At 40.7% G+C, this 24,133-nt stretch overlaps 1 protein-coding gene across 1 annotated transcript in view; it reads right to left on the reverse strand.

Annotated features, from left to right (window-relative positions):
* Window positions 1-661: 661 nt before the first annotated feature.
* Window positions 662-24,133, reverse strand: part of LOC308102485 (TBC1 domain family member 14-like) — a 58,781-nt gene continuing 35,309 nt past the window's right edge. Inside the window, 11 exon segments of the mRNA XM_080452232.1 lie at window positions 662-4,050; window positions 4,650-4,908; window positions 5,511-5,620; window positions 6,143-6,271; window positions 7,126-7,197; window positions 8,100-8,188; window positions 9,666-9,749; window positions 13,386-13,492; window positions 14,488-14,605; window positions 17,340-17,422; window positions 19,344-19,471. Coding sequence (XP_080308358.1) covers window positions 3,994-4,050; window positions 4,650-4,908; window positions 5,511-5,620; window positions 6,143-6,271; window positions 7,126-7,197; window positions 8,100-8,188; window positions 9,666-9,749; window positions 13,386-13,492; window positions 14,488-14,605; window positions 17,340-17,422; window positions 19,344-19,471 — 1,236 coding nt within the window. The 3' untranslated portion in view covers window positions 662-3,993.

A 24,133-nucleotide genomic window follows, 5' to 3' on the forward strand; every position in this document is an offset into this window, starting at 1 on the left:
AGCATGACAAGGGGAAATACTACAAAGGTTATGCACGTTTCACGAACCAAATAATGAAATTGTTACATTATTAATGTGCAAAAAAAAACCAATAAAACAATGTTTAAAATTAGAAACACTACAAAGGGAAGAAAATTATGTCAGTAAGAATTCTTAATCATTACTAGATAGCTAGTCTTATGATTCAAAGGACATTAAGTCCTTATAATATCAGTGGTGCTCAAACTTTTTCAGGTCAAGGACCCCCAAAATGATATGGATATGGCCGCCGACCCCCATCTCAAAATATTCTGTTCCAGGGACCCCCAGAGGTAAAGATTTGAGTTATGTTGGCTTTAAAAAAAATATATATATATATATTCAAAGATTTGCAAAAATGTTCAGGATTTTTCAAAAAGAAATCTACAAGAGTGCCGCGCTATGAGCTTGTAGATCTGCTATTTTTCAATAGCCAAAAAAAGTATAAGCTTGTAGATCTGCCGTTTTTCAATAGCCAAAATAGCTATAAAATAATGGTTATAGCTCAAATCTATAATGACACAGATGCGTTCCCGGATTGAATGGGTTAAAAGAGATGCAGTGTAATAGTGTAGTATGTAAATAGTATAGTATGTAATAGTATGTAAATATTTTGTAAAGACAAATAGAGGCCACAACACTGTTCTTGTTGAATATGTACAGCTCTTTATTTAATAAAACTGTAATATATTTATATATATATGTACACACTTCAAGTGAAACACAGATCCAGTGTTTGCCAGTCTGCCCCCTTCCAACTACAGTATATATACGTATCTCATCAGTCCAGTCCTCTAAAACAGAGATGGGGGGGGGGGCCTTCGAAAATCTAAAAAGACAAAAACACAAACTGCCTAGGAAAATTTGAAAGACAAATCAGACGAATCGTTTTAAGATAGAATTTCACCTCCAGATTTCATTGCACATTTTACCAAACAGAACATTGTTGATGTGTACAATAACATGCCGTTTTGATTTTTCATTTCTGCGATAAGAGGGTTGAAGGGCACATATACTGTTGGCTACGCGGGGCAGGGGGGTTATTTCATACATAGGCCAGCCTTTTGCTGTAACAATCAAGAGTAACAAACTTGTTTTATATCACCTCTTTCTCATTTCTTAGAAATGTCACTTAAAGACACAAACACACATTTTTGAAAAGCAACACACATTTTGCATTGTGAATTAGTCACGTGCAAAAAAGAAAAGAAAAAGACAGACAGAGACTAAAACCATGGTTAATTTAAATTGCAAGTGATGACACTATCTTTATCATGAGGCACAAATAAAGGCATGTTGTGCAAACAGCTTTATTGCAGTAATGCAGTGCTCACCACACTGGGGGCGTGGGGAGAGGAGTGCATCTAGAAAAGTGATCCAAACGACGACTGTGTGTGCAGGTCATGTGATGAGGTACACAATACATTAACCCATTAAGACCCGAGGCCGATTCTAAAAACACCCAATCCTAACCTAAGGGAAAAAGTTCTATTTTTGATTAAAAGTATAATTTGTTTTAAATCATGTTGCTAGATATCGTTGTTGTCGGGCGGAAACCGTGTATGTCCAAAAAACGCTCCCTTTTTATGATGATTTTAAAAACAATTTAAAATAGTGAATATAGCCGATCTACAAGCACAAAACGCCTTGCGTGTGCTTGTAGATCGGCTATTTTCACTACTTTTGTGCAACACTCTTGTATGATGATGAAGGGCTTTAATTTACGGGGAAAAAATAACATTTTAAACTTGCAGATTCAAGGTTTCTGCCCGACAGTGACGATATATAGTCAAAACTAAAATGACACGGATGCTTTCCCGTATTAAAAGGTAGAACAACGCATAGTATAGGCTTTCCAGGTCTAAATGGGTTAAAGCACAAACAGCAGTACTGCCAGCAACATGTGGATTAAAATAACGGTGTTTCATGTACAGTAGCTTAATACACTGTATGCTAGCAGCCAAAATGAGAATTGAGGGCCCGGTACTTTGATTTGGAGTAATCGCCATCATCACACACATTCATCATCATCATCTATTGGAGCTCTAGCTATTTAAGAGAGTAGAAATCGAGGTGATTTATGCATCCATTACTGGGCCTCACACTTCAAACCCAGAGGTTCTCGTGTTTTACTTAAGATGTGAGTGAGACTTTGGGTGCTGCTGGGCTGTTGGGAGGACAAAAAGGCGTTTTTGGAAAGCACAGCACTTGCCCCTCCTAGCGAGGCAGAATCTGACTGCCTGGCTGACTACAGAAATCCTACAATCCTTCCTTTCCGTTAAGGTGCAAGTCAAAAGTGACATTATCATTCACCAATACAGTATTAACCAGTACTTGCCCCTGTAGATGGATGGCAAAAAAAAACTACTCTTTCTTCTTCTTCACAATCATCTGTATCAGATTAACAGCTGAATTATACTTCAGTGTACAATCACTCACTGCTTGACTGATTTTCAGCAAACGTAAGTCAAAGTATAAATCTCGATAATTTAGGCTTTTTTTTAACGTTAGGTCAGTTAAACTATAGTATGAGACATCGGCCAAAACATCAAGGCCTGTTTCAGTCCAGTCTTGCTTTTGTACAAATAAATAAAACTTCAAGTGAGGACTCCATAACGAAGACATCACACTCAGACCAAGATCTAAGCAAAACAAAACATAAGGACAAAATTAAGATCTGAAATGGACCCATGAAAAGGGAGGTGGCCTGATATGCTGTGAAGTTTAACTGTGTCCAAGAGGAAGACGTGTGCACACTGTCCAACCAATGAAGCATTCCAGCTTCCTCTTCCATAAATACACTAGCATCACTCCGTTATCCAGGCAGCTTAGGTCCTCTTAGGGTTAAAAACACATCTTTAAAAAGTAACATAGCTGTGCTCTTCGAGACAAGAGAACGTCCGTTTAGGTGGTCAATGTAAAAAAAAAAAAAAAAGGTTCCTAAAATACTTCCGTCTCCTTTTCAAGTGACTGAGCTTCTATCCAATAAATAGCAGCCTACGGCTTGTCCTTGGGGAAACGTGTTCTTCATGGAATGGCGTGGAAAACAATAAAAATAAAACCGACAAACGTGAAAGTCACGAGTAGGTCACAACAAGCAACGAGTTTGAAAAGAACCTGGTTGAACAGTATGTGAAGCGACGACGGAGGTTCGGAGGGAAAGAAAGGTGGAAAGAAAACGAGAAGAAGGCAGAGCGAGAGGAAGACCATGAGAAAGTCCGAGATGAAAGACAGACAGAGAGAGAGAGAGAGAGAGAGAGAGAGAGAGAGAGAGAGAGAGAGAGGTGGGGGGGACAGAGCGAGAAACAGTTGAGGCAGATATGGAGAGAGTCAGTGGGTACTTCAACCGTGTCCCAGGGGTCAGTGGCAGAAAGCCAGAGACATACAGTACATACACACACACACACACACACATATAGGATTACATTCTTCGGCCTCCGCCTGCTACAGTCTCCAGGCCATGAGCTTGGGGCGGGGCACAGTGTTGGGTGTTGGTTGGATGTGGTGGTGGTGGTAGGAGGGGAGTTATAAGGCCTCGTATCCCCCTTCGCCTCCCGTCTGTCCCTTTGCAGGCCCCTCCACCTCCTAGACGCGCCGGCAACCCAATTCTGGGTGTGAGAAGGCTCTGTGTGAACCAGAGTGAGTGGGGTGTGTGGGGTGGGGTTTGTCTGCTAGATTCAGCCAGTCTACAACCAGAGAAATGTCCCTGGGGTTTAAAGAAGACGGTCAAGACCTCTCCCCAGCTGTAGATAGGGTTCAAGTATAACCGCCGCAAACGCAGGAAGCGTTCGGTTTGCGGCACCGTTCAGATTCCAGTGACTTGGGGCTGGGGTTGAAGGACAACTGGGTTAGTGCTGGAGCTTGGAGTCATTGTGTTCATGTGTGTGTGTGCGTGTGTGCGTGTGTGCATGTGTGTGTGTGTGTGTGTGTGTGTGTGTGTCGGTAGTGGCGGTTCTCCATTTGGAAGTGCTCTTGTCAGCGCTTCAGAACAGGGCTGCCTCTCTCTTGCTCCTTCAGCAAGGCCTGCAGAACCTGAGGGCATGAGCGGAGAAACAGGAATTAATTGTGTGATAATCAGTTTTTTGCATCTGCATTTTACAGATGCTTTCTTATCGCTCTCATCCAGAGTGATATCTAAGTATTTTCGCACACTTTGTCTCTACATCAGTGGTTCTCCAAGTGGGGTCCGGGGACCCCCAGGGGTCATTGGGGGCGATCCCTAGCTAAATTTGTTAGTACAGCATCACAATCATTTAAACCACTTTATCCATTCAAAAATAGCAGATCAGCTCATAGATGGGCTTGTACATCTGCAATTTTCTTTTAAAATCTTGAAAGGGTTTGGAAAATTTGGAATCATTTTTTTTTTTTTTTTTTTCTTTATGCCTTTATTGATAGGATAGTACATGCAGCAAAGGCCTCGAACACCGCGACGCGCTGTCAGGCTACTTTAGAGCCTAGGTGCCTGGACCACTACGCCAGCGGTCCAGGCCCATTTTGGATTTAGTTTGTTCAACACAAATCGTCTCTTCTTCTGGTGGTTCCTGGCACAAAACATTTTCAGAAGGGGGTAAGCGGCTAAAATATATTTCAGAACCACTGGACTGCTCTACATCTCTCCGGTCCGTTACCTGCGGCCACTTGCGGTTGCGGCTGTTCATGTGCACGGCGGCGATGTTCTGGAAGAGCTGCTCGGCGGGCACCAGGTCGGGCAGGCGCGTCAGGAACTGGGCGATGTGGATGAAGTCCATGCACGTCAGCACCTCCTGGTAGAGACGCAGCAGGCCCAGCGCCGTGCGGAACAGGAACTCCTCGCCGTCGCGGCAGAACACGTCCCACACCCGGCACGCCAGGTCCAGCGGCAGGGGCTTACTGTACAGTGTGAAGATCCTGGAAGACAGGGCGTTAAAGTTCACTCCGTTTCAGTGTTTTAATCGCGGCAGTGCGATAAATGACAAACAATAAAAAACAACAATAAACTAACAGAAAAGCAAGATGGAGAGCAAAACAATCTATACTTCTATATTTGGGTTTTACTGATGTGAAAGCTTTTCTGGTTTTCATCTTCAACTAAGTTTACGGTCATATCACAAGTTTACAGATGTAAAAGAGTGGGTGAATAGTTTTTCTGTAACAAGCTCCTATTTTCAGCTACAAAACATAATAGAGAAAGAAAAAAAGTTTGATAATAGCGCAATAATTCTTTGAGCCCCCCCCACACACCCACATCCCGTTTTCTAAGAACACCACATGTTTAACTACATGAACCCTATTTCCAACCGCATCAAACAAATAGCAGGAAACAAACTAAAGCCCTTGTTCATTCCTGTTCTGTGTGAGCGGTTTGCACATTAACATCATGGTCATTGCGTAATATCGTTGTAGGTATGGTATGTATTAAGAAATATCACATTTTGCATTACCACATTTTCCAATACCAGCAAAATGTGGGCAAGAAAACAACAAAGACGTTCACAGGAGGCCAGACTCACCAGTCAATCAAATAAATATCAGGAGTCAAGCTGTTTTTCTTGAAATGTGCAAAGAGCTTTGGTAGGTTTTCTTCAAAGAACACTTCAAACGCTGAAAAGTACGTCAACATCTGAGGAGAGGAGAGAAGACGATCACATTGAGTAAAACACACAAACACACAGAGTATACGTCACTCAAATCTGGTTTCACTTGTACAGTACCACTCTCTCAGTTAAGATAAGTTGTTAATTGTCACTGTATGAGAAAAACAGAGCGGGAGCGCCCGTTTTCGGCCGGGGGGGTCGCTGCGTCGGGAAGGGACGATGCCGGGGCACCGGGCGATCGTGTGCCCCAGCCCAGTGGATGCCTTTCGTCCGCCTCGGGGGGGCCGGGCCTCAAAGGGCGCTCCCCATTCAATTTTTCTCACTTGTACTGGTTTCTCACATGTACTGTAACATACACTACAGTATATGTCTGTTCTCTATTATAGGGACCAGTGTGTGTGTGTGTGTGTGTGTGTGTGTGTGTGTGTGTGTGTGTGTGTGTGTGTGTGTGTGTGTGTGTGTGTGTGTGTGTGTGTGTGTGTGTGTGTGTGTGTGTGTGTGTGTGTGTGTGTGTGTGTGTGTGTGTGTGTGTGTGTGTGTTCACTAACAAGGCTATGGTCCACTCTGAAGAAGGCCATCTGACAGGGCTTGTTGAGCAGGTTGGCGAAAGCAATGAAGGCATCGGCTGTGTCCAGGTTCAGTATGAGCACTGCAGCAATGAACGACATGCCCTGCACCTACACACACACAGACACATAACAAGAGTTCAGTGGCATGGAAATGTAGTACAACAGCTGCAATGATTGGCATTCGTCATTCAACACAAAGTCTTTTTAGTTTTTGGTACCAAATGTGTAGACCAAAATCACACTGCCGGCCAGTGGCCTCTTTTCAGTACACTGGTATACATTATACTTCTAAGCTTATATAAAGATATAGCTTCAGATAACAGGGCTCTGTACAGCTTTACAGCAGTTACTTACAGTACACCTCACAGGAAAAGTGCATAAGGATGCAAAAACCCCCTCATGCACAGAAACGTACATGTATAAGCCTGGTGTTGTAAGTGTGTGTGCGTATGATCACGGTTTGACGGTCAGCACAGGAAGCTTGCACTCGTCTCTACACAGCATGTGGCTGTGCTGCAGTGCAAACCGCAGCATTTAAAACAACACCATGGGTTTTTGCCATTTCTTTCTCTCTCACACTCAACACACACACATGTCAATAATATATGAGCCTGGGTGGAACTTGCTTTCGAGGAGTGAACACACATTTGTTGTGTCAATTACCATCTTACATCAAACTGCTCCAATTCGAGAATTCAGATTTTCGGTCCTAAAGAAATGTGGGGGGCACTTGGGTGGAGCAGGTGTTGAAGCATAACAATTATATTGGGGAGGTAATGTGAAGATCAACTAGAAATGCTGCATTGTGGTTGGTTGGTATACATCCACCAACCGGCTGCAGTTTACAACCATGTCTGTCCAGACTCAATGTACTTAAGACTTAGTGAAGGAATTTAATAAGTTCATACTGACATATAAAAATAAATAAGCAAATAAAGTCACTGCTATTGTGCTAGACTTACATAGCCGACATCTGGCCGGTAACAAGTGTACGCTCCCAGGATGCTGTGTAGCACATCATGGTATGGACCCCCCTGAGGACCGAACACACACATACACACACACGTATTAGTGTTTTACGTGAGCTTGCAGATCTGCAATATTTTGGCAAAGATGTTTGATAGTACAGATCATTGGTGGACTCCGGTCAATGAAGTATACAGACTTCAGACCACTTAAACCCCAGCATCCGTATTGTGGGGAAAGAATAGCAGATCGACAAGCTCACAACGCGACACAAGCCTTCCCCCACAATAACAGAAAATACAATAGCATAGAGCCCTGAGGTACAGTACTCTGCTCAACCAAATGGGGTTTAAGTGGTTTAACCCATTAAGACCGGGAAAGCACCAGACATTTTAGATTTGAACCACTTTAACCATTATCTTATACTTAAGGCTATTCAAAAATAGCAGATATACAAGCTCACAAACACATGCCATGAAGCTGCGATCTGCGATTTTTTTGAAAAATCATGAAAATATGTGCAAATCTTTGAATATATATATATATATATAATTTTTTTTAAAGTGAACATTTGTAACTCAAATCTTTGCTTCTAGGGATTCTACAAATGTTTTCAATCCTAACAGTGTTTTGAAAAAACTTATGTTGCTATAATATCAGTGGTCCTCAAACCTTTTAATGTCAAGGGCCCCCAAAATTATATGTATTTGGCCGGGGACAAAGATGTGCAAGTACATAGTGCTGCACTTGGTGCCGCGCTATGAGCTTGTATATCTGCTATTTTTGAATAGCCAAAGAAATCTTAAAATGACACAGACGCGTTCCCGGTTTTAATGGGTTAAGTGGCTAAACACTGGCCCACGTAAAAGTTGCCCCTAAAAGCTCGGAAAGGAATGAGCAGAGTTTTCTTTTCGGGTTGAAACTAAAGGGTGGACGACGTTGTGATTCGTTCCATGGGAGGCTGACTGACCTGCTGGAAGATGCAGAGGTGGGGGAACGTGCGCGAAATGTCCAGCTTGATGAGCTCCAGACTGGCCTCCCTGTCGGACGAACCTGCATCTGGACGCACAGCGACAGGAGAGGGAGAGGAGGGAAGGGAGAAAGGACCATTAAATGGGTATTCAATCTGTAATGATGTTATGCATCATTTGACTTTGGGGGAACATTTGCTACTCCACAAGGGGGTGTGCTCTGAAATTTTACACCATCCGGCAACCTTTTTTAACATATATAGATATAACATATATATATATATATAGACTGAATGCTGCTGACATTAATCACCCATAAATTGACCCCACTGAATTTGTTTTTGTATTATATGTTTTGTGTATTTTTTTAATTCATTTTAAATCTTTCTTTAATAATATATATATTCTGCTGTGTATATTTATTTATTTTTAACTTGTTTTCATTTTTCATTGCAATTGTGTCTTATTTGTTTGTATTGTCCTTTGTGTTAATGGTACAATAATATACCAGGGTTGTGGCTCTTTCGGAGCGGGAACTTTGGGGGGGTGGGAGGGGTAACATACATTCACTGTTTTTGTACGCCTTTAGTTATTGACCTGTATGTGAAAATATAAAATAAATAAACCTTGAACAAAAAACATGGGTATTCAATCTGGGAACGCATAGCTGTGTCATTTTAGATTTTCTTAGCTTATTTTATACTACATATAATATCTAATATCTACAAGCTCATAGATCTGCACATTTTTTGAAAAATCGTGAAAATGTGTGCAACTCTTTTAATATATATATATTTTTTTTAAAGCGTTTTTAAAAAATGTTAAACTCAAATCTTTGCTTCTGGGGATTCTACAAATGTCTCCTAACAGTTTTAATTTTTTTACTTATGTTGCTGTAATATCAGTGGTTCTCAAACTTTTTTCATGTCAAGGACCACCCAAAATGATATGCATTTGTCCATGGAAAATATTATGTGAAAATATTTTGTTCCAGGGACCCCCAGAAGCAAAGATTTGAGTAAAAAATGTATAAATTCAAAGATTTGCACACATTTTCACGATTTATTTTCAAAAATAGCAGATCTGCAAGCACTATGAGCTTGTACATCTGCTGTTTTTGAATAGCCTAAGAAATCGAAAGTGTGTTCCCGGATTCAATGTGTTAAGGACCATTAAGACCTGAGGCCGATTCTACAAATGCCTTCTAAATCAGTGGTTCTCAAAACTTTTTTGTGCCAAGACCCGCAAAATGATATTTATTTGGCAGCGGACGCTCCTCACTTTCCTGGTTTAATGGGTTAACAGACTCCTATGAGTGATACTTTGTAAACGGGCTGGAATTAAACAAAAAGGTTTACAGCCTCAACTAAAAGAACACTGCATGTTGAACTCTGGAATGGTTCAATCATAATGAAATGATATCTATGTGTTTTGGGGGGAAATAATACCTAAGAAGTGATACCAAGCTCTGGAGGTTTAACGCCCCCTAGTGCTCAACTACACTCACATTTGACAACAGTCAGGGTTTGTAAACAGAGGAGGAGAGGAGAGGAGAGGACAGTTACCTTCATTTTCAGAGCTGTGAGAGTTGGGTGTTAGCATGGTTTTCCACTTCTCCTTGGCCCTGGACAGGCAGATGCTATATAACTCTGCAGGGACACAAACACACAACGGCAGAGTTGATATGAGAGTGAAAGACAGAGAGAGAGACAGAGAGAGAGTGGAAAGAGATTCAACATGATGACCCGACACAAACTCTAAGAAGTGCAAATACCCTACTGATTATATATTTTTTGCCTGGTGGGCCATCAAGACCTTTTATACCAGTGGTTCTCAAACCTTTTCATGTCAAGGACCAGGCCCGGTGCCACGGGGGTGCCTGAGGGGGCCTGGCACCCTCAGTTTCAAATTGTGCCCCCTCAGTTTATGTTTTTTTTATATATATATATAATTAATTTTTTGATAAAAAAAATCTGTAAAATCAGGCAAAAATTATAATTAAATAACATAAGCCTAACCTAACCCTAACCCTAACCCCGAAATAAAGTAACAAAAAAACGCCCCAAAACACCCAAAATCCATCCAATAACTGCACATTTTCGCGAGTGAAAGGGACACCCAGAAGCAAAGAGTTAAAAATGTTCGCTTCAAAAATATATATATATATTCAAAGATTTGCACAAAAATAGTTTTTGAATAGCCAAAGTATAACATATGGTTAAAGTGGTTAAAATGATTGTGACCCCTGGGGGTCCCAGGACCTCCAAGATTTGCACAAAATTTCAGGATTTTTTCAATAATAGTAGATCTACAAGCTCATAGTGCGGCACGAGCTTGTATATTTGCTATTTTTGAATAGCCAAAGAAATCTAAAAATGACACAGATGCGTTCCCGGTCAACTTGGAAACCCTAAGTAGGGGTTTGATGAGAAGTGTGACTAACCCCTGTTATGTTTTTTTTTTTTTCACTAAATTTTTATCCCACGATTTTGTAACCCTATTTTTTACACCCAGTGCTAATTGTCTATGTAATCCTGGGCACTACCTTCCCTCTGCCAACCTAGGGAGGCCAGGGCCGAGCTCATGCCTCCTTCAATGCATGAGAGCCAACTGACCTTCTTGTCACCTGACAGGGGAGAGTTTCCCTGGTTGGACGTAGCGCGTGGAAGGAACACGTTATTCCAACCAGTTCCCTTCCCCTCCATCAGGCGCCCCGGCTGGCCAGGGGGAGGCAGTATAGTGACCAGGATTACTGCATGTTTTTGTGAGGGTACCTACCCTAGGAGACACGGGGAGAACATACAAACTCCACACAGAAAGGCCCTTTCGCCAACCCCACCTAGGGTATGTGCACTGATGACGCGGAGGAGAGAACACGCCCCCAGCGCCCACAGCGTCCCCTGCGGGAATCGAACCCAGGACCTTCTAGCTGTGAGGCGACAGCACTACCGACTGTGCCACCGTGCCCCCAACCCCTGTTATGTTTAATGTAGAATAGACTTGTCCCGTTTAAAAAAAGGGGAATAATATATATTAATGTATATTAACCAGTTAAACCCTCTCTAATTAGTAAACTAATACTTAGTTGACCGTGGTCGGCTCGGCTCTGTACTTAGTCCGCTTTACCCCCTCTACAACAAATCTCTTCGCTGAAAATATATCTATTTTTGCTTGAGACGTTTGCCTCCTGAATCACATGAACTGATCTGAGCCTTAAAATCCTGCCAGAGGATTGCTCTCATGTCTGTCTGCCCTCCCTTCATCCCAGCTTTTCTGGAATGTTTTCACACTTTGCGTACTGTGGCGGCACCAAGTGGTGGCCAGGGGCAACTGTATTGATATTTTTGTCGTTCCAACACCACTGAAGCTCATTGGTTGCACAGGGTCACCACGAAGAGACTACGCTATCAGAGCTCTGAACAGTGACGAAGCAAAACAAACTAAACTAAACTACCAGGTCAAATGTCTTCAATCTGTACAACACCCCTTTTTGCTCCCAACAGAGCACACCCTTGGATTTCTTTTTATAACAAACCCCCTGCACATATTCCATTTTGTATAAGCACTATATACTATTTTGTTGCCGTCGGGTGGAAACCTTGTATGTTTTTGTTTTTACAGGAAAAAAGGGAAATAGACGATCTGCAAGCTCACACCGCCTTGCATCCCGAGGCGTTGTGAGCTTGTAGATCTGCTATTTTCACTAGTTAGGGCCCCAGGCAAACGTCAAATTTCTCTTTTGGTCTTGAGCTAATAGGTTTGGGAACCACTGGTTTAGATTGATAAAACACTTCTATTTCTGGTTAACAATCTTGCATAGTGTAGCTTTAATAAAGGAAAAAAAAGGAAGAAATGTTATGGCGACTTGTCCACTGTCCTTTAAAGATGGCAATTTCAAACGTACTTGTTCTGGATTAGGAATGTGGATATGCAAAATAAACAAATTATCTTTAATCTATGCATGCCTGGACACCTGTCTTTTGTTTTTCAATAACAGACCCAGATCTCTCAGCATAGAAGAAATAACCACATCATTAAATAAACCACATTATAAATTATTACATACATCCTGGTAATTTCTTACTCAGTGAAGATACATTGCCTCTTAACCACTTTGTATTATGTTCCTCATATACGTTTTATTATGTTTCTCACACTCTTTTTGTCGTTTCTTGTAAAATGTTTAGTTTTTATCTTTGATGCTGTTTGAAGCACTTTAACTTGGTATGAAAAAGTACTATATGATAACTATCTATTATTATTATCATAATTATTATCATTATGACCTACTACCATATATACTTGCCTTGAAGTAGGCTGAGAGAACGCTAATGTAAGGGACTGATTACTTTGAAGTTATTGAGCTGTGTGTGTGTGTGTGTGTGTGTGTGTGTGTGTGTGTGTGTGTGTGTGTGTGTGTGTGTGTTTGATGGATGAACCAATATTGTTTGTTTGCAACGACTCAAACAGAGCACTAAAGAGACAACACCGTCACTGTATGTACAACGTTGAGTCCCAAGGGTAACTTGTATGTGAAGCCTAATTCATACTGAATCGCACAATATATTGCTTAGCCCTAAACTGAGCATGCTCGGCGCTCTCCCTCACACACACACACACACACACACACACACACACACACACACACACACACACACACACACACACACACACACACACACACACACACACACACACACACACACACACACACACACACACACACACACACACACACACACACAGAAAGGCAGTGAAATTGTGCAATGTTAATTTTGACAGCAAATTTGGATGTAGATTTAGTCATAGTCTTTTGAATAAAATTCCTTCAGTTTGTCATATTTGAGTAATCTGAAATGTTTTAGTTTTAGTCTAGTTTTAGTTGACTAAATATAAGATTTTAGTCGACTAAATATAAGATTTTAGTCGACTATATTTATAGTCGATTTAGTCAACTAAAATGTATTTTGGGGGGCGTGATGGCATTGTGATGCCTGATTTATACCTAGCTAAGTGCCGAAAATAGCACTGCGACACGTTGTGTGCATGTACTGTAGATCGGCTATTTTCGGAGCACGACAGCAGTGCACAACCAAGCATAAAAGAGTCTTAAGTTCCACTGGATCTCTTCTCCACTAACATTTGTTTTATTTGTTGACGAAATTGTCAGTACATTTAGTCATAGTTTTAGTCATCGTAGTTTAGTTTTTTTATTTTGTTTTTATTCAGTTTGTCAATGAAAAATTTTCGTCATAGTCGACGAAATTAACACAGAAAGTGTGTACCGTGGGTGATGTTGAGCTCATTGCCCACGGCCAGGCTCCAGACCTTGCCTCTGACACTGGGGGGGACGCCCTGCCACCACAACTCTCTCACCCGCCGAGAGGTACACCTAGAGGGAGGAGAAAGAGAGAGAGAAACGTTATGTCCATGTCATATTGAAACATAATCGTTGCTGTTATTATATCTTAGCTGAATTTTTGTAAATTAACCTATTCATTCCGGGAACGCATCTGTGACATTTTAGATTTTAGCGTTGGCTATTCAAAAATAGCAGATATACAAGCCTGCGCTATGAGCTTGTACATTTGTTTTTAAATCATGAATATTTGTGCAAATCTTTGAATGCATATATATTTTTTAAACAACATTTGTAACTCAAATCTTTGCGTCTGTGGGGTCCCTAAAACAAAATATTTAGCGATGGGGGGGGGGGGGGTCGGCGGCCAAATACATATAATTATGGGAGGTCCTTGACTCCTTGACATGAAAAGGTTTTAGAACCACTGATATGAAATATTTTGTTCCAGGGACCCAGTATACCGGTTGTTCCCGGTATATATATAAATATATATTCAAAGTTTTGCAATAATGTAACGATTTTTCAAAAAATTGCAGATCTACAAGCTCATAGCGCTCATTTCTATTGAACCATGGTGATTTGTAGTATTTTATGCCTAGTGTAAAGAAATAACTTAAAACATTAATCCAACATCTACGTGGTCAAAATCTAAGTCCCATGTCAACTTTCTGACATGCTGCTTCAATGAGTAGAATTCCTTACACACTGGTTTAATGTGAGATTAACCCATTAAAACCAGGAAACTGTGTCATTTCATACTATTAAAAAATAGATATATCAGTTCTATTTAAATTAACCCAGCATGTCAACCCAGCAAAAATCACTGACCAATACAGTTGGCAATATTTGGTGCTCTGTGTGGATGTATTCCAAACAAAAAGAGAAGTTTAGATTAATGTGAATTCATCGCACAAAATAAATGCTCCCGGTGTCTACGGACCTCAAGACGGTACAAATGGAACCAAATATCCACTTCAGAGTTTTGATTAATACATTTTACAGTGTTGTTAGCGAGTACTACTCACATGGTGCTCCAGTTAGGTAGGATCTCCTGGTTCCAGGTCTGGGCGGCCGTTCCGATGCTCTCCTCCAGTCGACATCTGTCCTCCAGCTGTTTCCTCCTCTTCTGAGCATCCTTCATCTCTGCAGGCAGGGAGGGAGGGACAAGGGACAGCCGTGGTAAGTGAAGGAAGGAAATACATACATACATGTACGTACATACTAGAGCCCGACCAATGTCAGAATGTTTAGTCCGATGCCAATCCAAAAAAATTGGGATTGGCATCGGACTAAACAACACGTTGTGAGCTTATAGATCTGGGGGTTTTTTTATGTTTTGAAAACTTTTGAACATTTTCACCAAGAATGACATGCCCAAAACATAGGGACAGAAATGTTGAATGTGGTTACAAATCGGGACACATCGGCTGCATATAAATGCTGACACCGATGTTGGCTATTTTTTAATAGCTAACATATAAATGGATAGGGTAGTTAAAAGGATCCCTGGCTAATAAGCCAAATATGCCTCGATACATTATTTATAATTGCCATCTATAACTAAAATATATATATTTTAAAACCTCAAATATTTTTATTTTATTTGCAAATGTTCTGTGGAAGCCTAAGGGGGTAGAAGAAAGAGAAGGAATGAAGGTGAGAGTAGGCTGGCAAGCGACGAGCGAGAGAATATACTCATTTATGCTTTGCCACGGAAAACACTTTCGGAAAAGCAAAGCATATTTTTAAAGGAGCCAATGTTTCAATCTATCCACTAGGTGGTGCTTGTGCTCAACTTGTTAAACTGTAAACAACCATAACCTGGAAACACCTTTCCAGGAAAGATATCTCCATGTTTACTTAAGTTGACACGGTGAAAATATCAAATATTGTACCTGCTAGTGAAAAAAGGTGTTGACAACAGTATATATACACATAGTGTATTTTCAGTTTAAATGGAATGTATCACTAAGGAGGCGAGGAGATATTTATCTCAAGTCCTTGCCCCAAAGCCACAGAATTCTTCCCAGCATACAGTGGTGTCTAAACCTGGCAGGCAGGGTTGTTTACCGCTGGAGGAGACGGTGGCAGAAACCTTGAAACCAGCTGATCTCTTTGTTGATCAAACTCAGTGGTGGAAAAAGTACTAAATTTTTTTACTTGAGTAAAAGTATCGATACTGCAATGTAGAAATACTCGTTACAAGTAGAAGTCCGGAATTCAAAATTTGCTTGAGTAAAAGTAAAAAAGTAATGGCATCAAAATGTATTTAAAGTACCAAAAGTTGAAAGTACTCATTTTGTAGAATGTCCCATTTCACAAGTTTTAAAGTTTTTAAAAATCTATTGAAAATAGCAGATCTATAAGCTCACAATGCGTTGCGATGGGACTCATTGTGAGCTTGTAGATCGGCTATTTTCAAATGGCCAAAATGTATATAGGGCTGAAGTGGTTAATGTATGTTTTGTAATAATAATCTAAATCTACAGATTAACTAGTAGCTATAGTTTTCAAATAATTGTAGTGGAGTAAAAGTACAATATTTTCCTCAGAGATGTAGTGGAGTAGAAGTAAAAGTAAATGTGGAAATACTCCACTAAAGTAAAAACATCTCAAAATTGTACTTGAGTACTGTACTTGAGTAAATGTACTTAGTTACTTTCCACCACTGTTTACAGCTGGGGAGTCGGTGGCGGAAACCTTGAAACCAGCTGATCTCTTTGGTGATCAAACTCAAGACATCAAACGCAGGGATAGAACGGGAGCTCCATTTCTGTCCAAAGTGACGTATAGTCTCTGTCGGGTGGAAACCTCATAATATGTCCAAAACTGTTACTTTTCAGGATTCAAGTAAAGAAATGGCAAAAGCTTGCAGATCTGCTACTTTTGATACTTTTGTGTGACGCTGTAGTATGATGAAGTAAAAAAATGGAGATAAGAGGTTTCTGCCCGATAAAATCGAGCATGTAGTCCACGTGTGTCAACCAGCTCAAAGAAATATAAATACAAAGTAAAAAGCCCCACCATGATGGTCTGTGGAAACAGAATATTACAGTGATCCAACATCTAGTGTCAAAAAAGTAATTTTGCTTTCATTTCACAGGGGAATTAACTGATATATAATACTCGTAAATCATTGCAATTGCGCTGGCAGGTTCAATTAGGGAGGCGAGTCACGCCATGTTATAATATATATATTTAATGTTGGCTGCCGAAAAACAAAATAAAACAAAGAAACGGCGAGACCGACCGGCCCAACGAGAACATTCCCGAACTCCCTGACAGTCCGAAAATTGAAGCTTTTTGACCCATTCAAACCGGGAACGCATCTGTGTAACCACTTTATCCATATTGTATCCTTTGGCTATTAATAAATAGCAGAAAGTTCATAGCACGGCACTCGTTGCCGCGCTATGAACTTAGAGATCTGCTATTTTTGAGAAATCGTGAAAATTTGTGCAAATCTTTGAATATATATATATATTTTAAGCGAACATTTTTAACTCAAATCTTTGCTTCTGGGGGGTCCCTGGAACAAAACATTTTGATATGGGGGTCTGTGGCCAAATACACATCATATATATTTTTTTAAACAGTTAGGATTTAGAAGACATTTGTAGAATATATATTCAAAGATTTGCAAAAAGGTTTGCGCTATGAGCTTGTATATCTGCTATTTTTGAATAGCCAAATAAATCTAAAATGACACGAGATGCGTTCCCAGATTGAATGGGTTTAAAAACGGTTCTGAGGCACAAAGGTCCATTTGACAGGACGGTAGATAAACAGAATGAGTTGTGCTACGTGGCATGATGATGATGAGTCATAGGGATTCATTCATTCATACCCGCGGACGGTGCCGTTGTCATTCACTCACCTCTCTTCTTGGCCTGAGCCACCATCTCTTCATACTGTTGTCGATGTTTCTGGGCCTCTTCGGCTGGCTTGGCAGGCAGATTACTGCAAAACACACACACAGAGAGAGAGAGAGAAATGGGTAAAGCAAGGCTGTGCAAGGTTTCAAAACTGGTCGCCTTGCATTATTTATCATGGCTGAGCTTGTGGCACTTTGAGGGAGGAACACACACACACACACACACACACACACACACACACACACACACACGAGGGGAGCCCTTGAGTGACTTTGGGCTTACAGGGTGATAATGATTGTTGAGTATAAGTCTGTACGGAGCCGATGATGTACATGCCACTTCTACAGATATTTCTTTCCTAGCTCACAAGGTGTCACATCACAACACTGTTGTATGACGAAGTGTAAAATAGGGCTTAAAGGGATAGTTCACCCCCAAAATGACTTTTTTCTATCAATTAGTCACCCCATGGAGACTTATATTCGTGGATATCTTTTTTGTTTTTGTCACATTCCTAAGCCAATAATTTGATCGGCAGCGGTTCCGCTGCCAATCAAAAAACAAATTAATATCCATGAATTCAAGTCTCAATGGGGTGACTAATCGATAGAAAAAAACAATTTTGGGTGAACTATCCCTTTAAGTGGTTTAGAAGCTTCAGTTCAGTACTGATGCTTGACTGAAATGTCAAGTCTCAAACCAGCCTTAGTCCACAACACTGAAACCAGACCCAAGACACTACTTTGTTTCATTTACTTTGTTAGCAGGGGATTGTAGCTAAACTAGCCAGGTGCAGTATTTACATGTCTCATGTTTATCTGCTAATGGTGGCCATCTCCTTGCTGTGGAGGGGGAGCATTAAAGCCCAGTAGACAGCAAATGCAGAAAAGTACTGGACAGTACTGGAGCTGCATGTACACAACAGTGGATATCGACCTTCACTTTTAAACATCATTCACTACAATTCAAGTTGAAAACGGTGTGAGGTATAACTCTAAAAGACTTTAAAGTTCCTAGGTGTAGGAACTAAGTAATTCACCCCTTTTTAATTCACAACGCCGTTTTTCTAATCTAAAATTACTATATTATTACCCTGATAAAAGCCATTAAAATATCAATGTTATCAGTACATCTGGAACTCAGGTTTTCAATGATATACAGAGAGCTTTAGCCAAGGTTAACAAAAAGGGGGTTCCAGGGGGTCCCCAGCAAAATCAGTTAATATAGTGTTGGCTATTAAAAAATAGCAGATATACCAGCTCTTCGTGCCGTGCAGTACATCTGCTATTTTCTGAAAAATATCAAAAATGTTTGGATTTTTTTTGAATAATATTGATATTTTTTCCCACTTTAATCTTCTCTTCTGGGGGTCCCTGGTACGAAATGTTTTCCGACGGAGGTCCTCGGCCAAATAAATATCAGTTTGGGGGTCCTTGACATGAAAAAGTTTGAGAACGACTGAACTATGTTATCAAGAGGAAGGTAATGGAGCCCGTCTTAGGAAGACCCATTAAACTTTCAGTAGCATCTCCCTCTCTCTCTCTCTCAACCGAGGCTTCCTCCCCGTGAGCCAAGGAGAAAATACCAAGTGGAAAAACACTGAATGGAGTCTAATGACCCAGGGGAGGGATGGAGAGAGAGAGAGCAAGAGGGACAGAAACAAACAGACTAGGACTGCAACTTATCAATTATCTTCTTTGCGATTATTCAATTAATCGAATAATCTAGAAGCGTGTTTTTTGAAAAAAAATCAAACCATTTTGAATGTATTTTATTTTTCTATTAAATGTTTTGTTGTACAACGGTGTCACGTAACAAGAGTGATCAACAAAATCGATTAAATTAGATCGATTAACTGTTGCACCCCCAAAGCAGACAAGCTCTTTTCCCTGTGTGTGTGTGTGTGTGTGTCTGTGTGTCTGTGTGTCTGTGTGTGTGTGTGTGGGGGTGTGTGTGTGTGTGTGTGTGTGTGTGTGTGTGTGTGTGTGTGTGAGGGGCGGACTTACGCAGGTCTGTCCTCCAATATAAGTGCAGTGGTGGAGAGGGGCTCAAAGTCCAGATTCTTCCTCACGGCCTGCAGCCTGGGAGACGGTGGGTTGCCTGGTCCAGCTCTGCCACTCTTGGTTTCATATTCCTGGTGAGGGGACAGAAAACAACACACTTGTTAAGATGACTACAACCAGAGGAGGGCGATTAGTAGTATCCTGGACATTGAATGAGAGCTATTCAACAATCAAAGCTAATAAAGTTGTGGCCTCTTCTGAGGGTTCATGCTGAAACATGAATAATATGTTGGCAACATCCAGTCTAAATAAATGACATCGAAATGCTACATGCTTTTATCCTTTAAAAAGGTAGGGCGAGTGATTTTCTTTGGTTAAAATAAGAGTTAAATAGCTCTATATCCTGATAGTACTCATTGCTATAGAGTGTTTGTTCAGAAACAGGGGTCTCCATGTCTCTCCAGTTCTTTATTAAACAGAAAATACATTTTCAGGTGGGGATACCAATTGTGTCCTATCAGGATAGAGAACTCAGTCAGGATACAGATTAAACGTTTACATTAAAAGTGAAAAGTTAAAAGTGAAAGATTAAAAATGAAATTGGAAGTGATGACACAAATAAATGAGCAGACAAAAATTGGAACTGGAAGACTAAAATGAAGCTGATAAATGGGTACTCTCTCCTGATTGGCTGAAATGTTGTCACCTACCTGAAAATGTATTTTCAGTTTATTAAAGAGCTGGAGAGACAGGGAGACCCCTGATACTGAACAAACACTCCATAGCAATACTATCAGAATATGGAGCTTTAACCTCTTTTTTGTTTTAACCAAAAGATATCACTTACCCTACCTTTAACTATTGGCACAAAAAACTGGAGATTCGGGGCGCCAAAGGCCTAGTGGTTAAGGCGCATGCTACATATAGGCTCCAATACCTAGCTAGCCTGACAGAGTTTTTTTTTTACTCCTAGGGTTCCCAAGGAGGCAAAAATCCAATGCAAAAACAATAGAGGGAGACCACTGTATAATGCAAAAATAGTTTTAATGCCTTCAAACAGCTAGCGCTTCGAGTATAATAACTGCCTCAGGCAGCACTGTTGCTGCCTGAGGCAGTTATTTATACCCGAAACGCGTTGTTGAGTGGTCTGTACGGTTTTGATCTAATCGTTTGTTGATTTGCCTACACAAAGAGTTGTTTTGAAGGGATTAAAACTATTTTTGCATTATACAGTGGTCTTCCTCTATTGTTTTTATCCTTGAACTGTTCAAATTGTTAGTCAAGTCAAGACATGTAGTCAAATCAGTAAAAAAAACAAAAAACAAATAAATGCATAAAAGAATGATCTACAAAAAAAATAACAACCACGCAATGCACAAAATATAACACATGACAAACATTAAGACGCCGCAAATCCTAAGCAGACTTGTGAGCTATGGACTAAACGTATGTCTTAAGACAAGCTAGAAGGGAAAGAAGACCTAGACCTAATACAAAGGGATCAACTGTTCTAAAGCCTCGGGGTAACAATAGAAGAAGGCACGATTGCTAGTAACACTTTAATCAGCACTGTGTGGAATGGACTAAATGAACTGGTCAAGAGGCCTGAGCGCATTTCATCTGACATCCCTGTAGGGACAGACAGACCTGCTCGGAAATGGACAAGGAGTTCCCCCTAAATGCAGCGGTGGAAAAAGTACTCACATTGTTTACTTAAGTAAAAGTAACAATACTGCAATGCAGAAATACTCTGTTACAAGTAAAAGTCGAGAATTCCAAATGTACTGGAGTAAAAGTACAAAAGTATTGGTATCAAAATGTACTTAAAGTACCAAAAGTAAAAGTACTCATTGTGCAGTTAAAAATGTTTTAAGAAATCGTTTGAAAATAGCCGATCTACAAATCGGCTATATTCAAATGGTCGAAATATATATAGGGCTGAAGTGGTTAGTGTATGTTTTGTAATAATAATCTACAAAGTAATTAGTAACTAAAGTGTTCAAATAATTGTAGTGGAGTAAAAGTACAATATTCCCCTCTGGGATGTAGTGGGGTAGAAGTAAAAGTACTGAAAATTGGAAATGCTCCAGTAGTGTAAAAGTTCCTCAGAATTGTACATAAGTACAGTACTTGAGTAAATGTACTTTACACCACTGCCTAAATGTGATGAGCTACCAGGGTGCCTGGCTGACATGTAAGGTATCACCAGTGTTCAATTAGCTTATTCACAAATAACAAAAAAGAATCACAATGTGACACTTTGTGAACTTGTAGATCGGCTATTTTTGCTATCGTTCAGTAGTAGTAGTATATCCACAAGTTTCCTAGGCGTTGTGGGCATCACTTCCTGACGATTTGATCCCTGATACCTGATCAAATCGACAGGAAGTGATGCCCACAACGCCCTAGGAAACTTGTGGATAGGACAAAAAATGTCCCTCCCACCCATTTCTTTTTTACAAATCGAACCCTGGATGTAACCACATGACATGAATGTCCATCAGAGCATCGTTCCAAGGTTCTGTTGCAGTGTTTTGCTCTGTAACGTATGCCATCGCAACTCAGACAGCAGCTCAGACAGTTATGCAATTTGAGTTGAGTTTGATATTAGATTCTGAATCAAGCTCGCTTTCAGGCTCAATGTCAGCTGGGCTCTGTTTAGCTTCAAACCGCCGGCAATGATGAGTCACAACATACTGTAATATCCATATCCATTATCCAGACACACACACACACACACACACACACACACCAATCAGAACATTGGTGGAATAGCATTTCAGAAAAAGACGGATGGTTGACGCATGCAGAATCCCATCTGGGGTAATTACCACTGGGAGAAATGGATGGCTGCAGAGCCAATTCAGAAGCACAAACTTGTTTGAATTTTAACGGATGCAGGGCGACCTGAAAGCCAAGTGGTTTGGACGCATACTTCACGGACGCAAAATGCCTGGAATATTTGCTGTATATCGTTCCTCTACTCTCTCTCTCTCTCTCTCTCTCTCTGCATTTATTGTCTCTCTACCACCATCAAATAAAGGCTTGAAAAAAATTAACCAAAAACCAAAAGATAGCAAATTTAACTAATATGGTGAGAGAATACAGTACAGTATTTGTGTGCTCACACACACACACACACACACACACACACTCACTGAGGAGAATGTTCTCACATCCTCGTGAAAAGGTTGCTTCTGGCCTCTTAGCTTTTGTCAGTGTGTATCTAATGAGTGTGAGGGGTCTCTTAAGCCTGTAGTGGGGCTACAGCTATCGATTATCTCCTTGGTGGAGCCTTAGGTGAGCCAGGCAGTAGCAGAATACAACAGCAGCAATGGCAAAAACACAGAAATGTGTGGGGACGATTAAATGGCATAACAATTAAATTGGGAGAAACAAATAATTCGCTACTAAAAAGAAATTTGAGGAAAAAAAAAGGCGACATGTGGCACTCGTTCCACCGGTTGACTGAATCCCTGTGTACACTAATGGCAGCACTTCACTTGGGAGCTTTAAACAATGTAGGTCAGGGAAGACCTACATGTTTAAAAAAAGAGGTCGTCTAAAGCAGTGGTTCGTAACCTGTTGGTCGGGACCCCCAGGGGGGGCCCCATATGATTTTTTGGGGGGTCCCCAGATGACAGTGAAGTGACAATTTAAGGACTTTTAAGACCTTTTTAATACCTGAAAAAATACCATTACTGCATCAAAACTAATCAACAAACTATACTATAAAAACTGGTTCAACATTGGCTAAATTGTCTAATGATATAAGAAAGAGGCAAAACATTTGAAAATAGCAGATCTACAAGCTCACAACGCCTCATCAGCTATTTTCACAATTTCTATCTATGGAACCGAGTCAAACCAAATGTAATCTCTCAAGAACAGATTCTGCTCTGCGTTTGAATCTGTCGGGGGGGTTCGTCATATCGCGTACGCACTGGCCTACAAGTGGGCGTGCCTTTAGATCAGGAAGCAGGCCGCGCTTTACCCAATCAAATGTAGTGGGCGGGATTCACGTGTCCGTCGATCCTTCCCCACTCGAAACAAACCGAAACTAATTTAACAATAGCGTCTGCGGAGCAGACAAAACCACGGAAAGATATTCACATTTTAACTTACTCTTTCATCATAGAAACAAGTGGGCTTATAACCAAAACGATCCATGTTCTCTGGGAGAAGTGGTGTTAGTGTTCCGTGTAGAAATATTGTTAGTGGGAATGAAAACAGTCGCACCACCGGAAGTGATGCGCTGAAGGCAGACCAAAACCCCGGTTTCCTTGCGCACGGGTGCTACGTCAACTTCCTCCCAGAGCCAACTGAGATAGTCAAAAACAGCAGAGGGCGCTGTTTTTCCTTTTCATTTGGCGATGGGTTCCCAGATTGAACCAAATGTAATGCATCAACTCCTACAATAGTCAGGGGATATTAGCAGAAAGATTTCCAATCTTGGAATAAATTCCTTACCAAAAAAAATCTTCACCAATGTGTTTGTAAAGGTGTCTAGTAACACATCTCACAAAGACTGAAATTCAGTTTCCCTAGGAGAATTTTTGACAGCTGCTGAAAGTTGGGGTACCCACCATTTCCCTGCATAAGGATGGCTATGGCCGTTTTTAGCCCAAGGAGTGGTTTTGGTGCAAAACAAATGCTTGCAATGGATTCAGAATCATAAAAACACCCTAGTTTGACCCCTCACATGCTACTTAAAACAGAATTAAAATTTGATTTTTTTTGCCCTGCATGGAAATGCAGGGAAATGGTGGGTACCCCAACTTTCAGCAGCTGTC

The sequence above is a fragment of the Gymnoscopelus braueri genome (genome assembly GCF_963280865.1).
Source record: "Gymnoscopelus braueri genome assembly, chromosome: 15".
NCBI lineage: Eukaryota > Metazoa > Chordata > Actinopteri > Myctophiformes > Myctophidae > Gymnoscopelus > Gymnoscopelus braueri.